This window comes from Poecilia reticulata, linkage group LG2, assembly GCF_000633615.1.
Source record: "Poecilia reticulata strain Guanapo linkage group LG2, Guppy_female_1.0+MT, whole genome shotgun sequence".
NCBI lineage: Eukaryota > Metazoa > Chordata > Actinopteri > Cyprinodontiformes > Poeciliidae > Poecilia > Poecilia reticulata.
Window position 1 is genome coordinate 13,325,595 of NC_024332.1, and position 3,050 is coordinate 13,328,644.

At 39.7% G+C, this 3,050-nt stretch overlaps 1 protein-coding gene across 1 annotated transcript in view; it reads right to left on the reverse strand.

The window, feature by feature from the left end:
- Positions 1-3,050, reverse strand: part of LOC103478334 (interleukin-1 receptor type 1-like) — a 9,860-nt gene that overhangs the window by 5,281 nt on the left and 1,529 nt on the right. The window contains exons 3-4 of the mRNA XM_017310207.1: positions 2,358-2,610; positions 1,024-1,204 (exon numbers count right to left, since the gene is read on the reverse strand). Of these exons, the coding sequence (XP_017165696.1) occupies positions 1,024-1,204; positions 2,358-2,610 (434 nt within the window). The remainder of the gene's footprint in view (positions 1-1,023; positions 1,205-2,357; positions 2,611-3,050) is intronic.

A 3,050-nucleotide genomic window follows, 5' to 3' on the forward strand; every position in this document is an offset into this window, starting at 1 on the left:
ATTCACAAAGATTTCCACTATTATTAAGAGCCAATTTGATTCAATAACAGTAAAAAAAAAAAAGGCCATGATCATTTGTATTTTTAAAGGAGGGATAAATATTTATCCAGACTTAACCAGTCAATTTTATTTTCTTACAATCAGAGACTAAAGCAGAGAATAAACTTTTATTTTTTTCAGGCAGTTGAGTCAAAACCCTGTTGAATATATTCTGGGTTTATCCGCAGCGCCATCTACTGTTTCAAATAAGAACTACAGCCCTTCAATCGCCTCTTGTAGGAAGTGATTGCGGCTGAAATCTCCGCCAAGCAAACATACACCTGAAGATGGGGGATGCGAAAAGGAAAGCCAAAAAAAAGTTAGTGTAAAAAAAGATGGAGAAATCTCCAAGGAGATGCCGCCAAATGTGAAAATATTAAACATGTCTGCTCTCAAGTTTCAACTTGTGCAGCAACAGACATTAAACAGCAACATGAAGGAGGAGAAGAAGAGACGTCTCCCTGCTCGGGAACCATCCTATTGACAGTCCACTATCAGTGAGGTGCTGTGGCGTTTCTGCTATGGACGACATGAGCAACCACCCAGGGCAGCATCTTGTGGGGACACCCCCCTCCTCCACCTGCCCCGGGATCTGAATGTGAGCAGGGAATAATGCAAACCTCCCCCCAGACTCCTCAGTTTGTTGACCTCTGAGAGGGCCGTGTTCACATTATTTTCATGCTATTAGTTAACACTGGTCTCAAAATGACAATGTTATCGTTTATCACAATAATTCCTAATCGGCCAGCAAAATCTGTTATTGTGACAGATCTAAGGATGACGGCAAAATCCTTGTTTTTGTCCAAATTGCCCTCCGACAGTAAAACCTTTACCATGTATGACCTCTCAACAGAACTACAACTTTTTAAGGATTAATATTTAGCTAAGCATAAAAAAACCTTAATCAAGGATAATTAACTGGTGTTAATCTGAACAGAAGCATTTTATTCTCTGACTCAGTGTATTGAATTTCATGCTACTCACTTTGTACCAATTAACGGAGACGTTGGTGCCGTAGGTCTTCAGTTTGTGAATATAATCGCTCAGAGGGCATACCACGTCTGCCCCCACATTTCGAGAATCTTTTCTTGGCCTTCCACATTCTCCAGCAACTGGCCGATCCATCACCAGCTTAGCGGTCTGCATGTAGCACTGAGACGGAGTTCTGCATGGAAAGACAAACCAGTGGGTTTGGCATGACGTCTCTGGCGCAATAGAAATGTGTTTGTCCATCTCAAATGTAATTTCTGGATCTTCGTCAGCTTTTTTTTTAACGAGTTTTTTTATACTACTTGATCATTTTTCTGCAAAGAGAAGATTTTTTTTTTTACAGCAGTCAGGCCTGTTTTACTGTAAGTAAGTGCTAGAAAACATAAAGTAGGTCAAACAGGAAGCTGAGGTTAGAAACATGGTGAGGGAAGCTTGCATCTCTTAGGTTCACATCCCCATTGAGCTCTTCTTCTTCCGATAATTTGGGAGGGGGGAAAGTGACAAACCTTGATGTCACATTGAGGCTAACAGAAGCATTTTCAGTTCTAACTTCCCAACGAGGAGAAACGAACGTTTGGTGACATCCCCACAGTTTCTACGGAAAATATTCAGAGTCACCAAACCATCTGTGGAGTGTGAAACCACCAATCATGAGTTACTTATCAAGTTTGTATCTTTGCACTTTTATCCAAGTAAGCAAAATTGTTTCATTTTATTCTGACTTGGTCTGCTAATTAATATGGAACAAAACTGCTGGTACGACAAATATCTACCCTTCTTTATTTTTTAGTAGCCTATTAATATATCTATATTATGTTCCAATGTTAATATATTTATTGTTAGTAAACTGCCTTGCAATGAAGAGAGTACCCATATATATTGCTAATAAATAGTTCATAGACATGTTATTAATTAAACTCTAACCATTGTATAAATAACTGTTAATTATGCATCAATTAAGGCTAAGAAGATCCATCGGTTTCTTGCCAAATAGTGAGCCAAATGTATAATTTAACTAGAGTTACTATGCTAAACATATAAGACCATCTTGTAAGCACAACAAGCTTTTGTAAATGGAATCTTTTAGCATGTAGTCTCCTTCTTGTCTTTAATTAAGGAAGAATAAACTGCTATTAGTCATTTATAAAGTGTTCGTAGATGAATTGATAACATACAAGTTATTTATTAGCCATCTATAAGAGGAGCCTTATTGTAAAGTGGTACCAATATCAGTTTTCTGTAGAATAAATACAACTCTCTATCAAAGCTTAGCAGGGGACTTTGCAGTGTATCTGTTGCAATGACTTTGCCTTCAGACAGGCTCTTACCGCACTATGGCGAGGTATTCCCCATCGTCGTCCAGAGTGGTGTTGAGGAACCAAAGTGTCTCCTGGAGCACCAGATTCCGACCGGTCTCGTTTCTCATCTCCTGTCCCGTCTTTGTGCTGAACCAGGTGATGTTGAACGGGACGGCGGTGAAGTTAAAGACGTCCAGGCGCAGCAGGGTGCTGTAGAGCATGGCCGCATCCCCGGGCACAGAGAACACCCGTTCAAACATGAGCTCGTAGTTGGTGCAGTTATCTGCAACGCAGGTCACATCGTTTATATCCAGCTGTTCAGGTCTCAACTTTCTGTCAAATTCTGGTTACTAAAATTAGCTTCACATCGTGTCCCTTTATCAGAAAACTCAAGCTGTCAACTTAAATGTGTGATGTCACTTTCAATCCAAACGAATGACTGTGGATGTCCCTGTTAAAGCTCATATTTAGCCWTCAGGTATGATTCAAACTTCATCAACTATGACTTTAAGCAAACTTGTTTTAAACAAACTCGCCATTGTTAGTGAGCAACAGAGCACATACGTCCTTTCTGTCAACTTTATTTGAAAGCAAAGCTGCAGTTGCCTTGATTAGGTGAATATTTTAAAACTGTGTTCCAGTCAGAGTCCCAACTTTAATCTGACAGAGAATATCTGGAGAAAGTAAAAGATTAGGGTGATGGTAAGGAGATCTTCCAGCCTC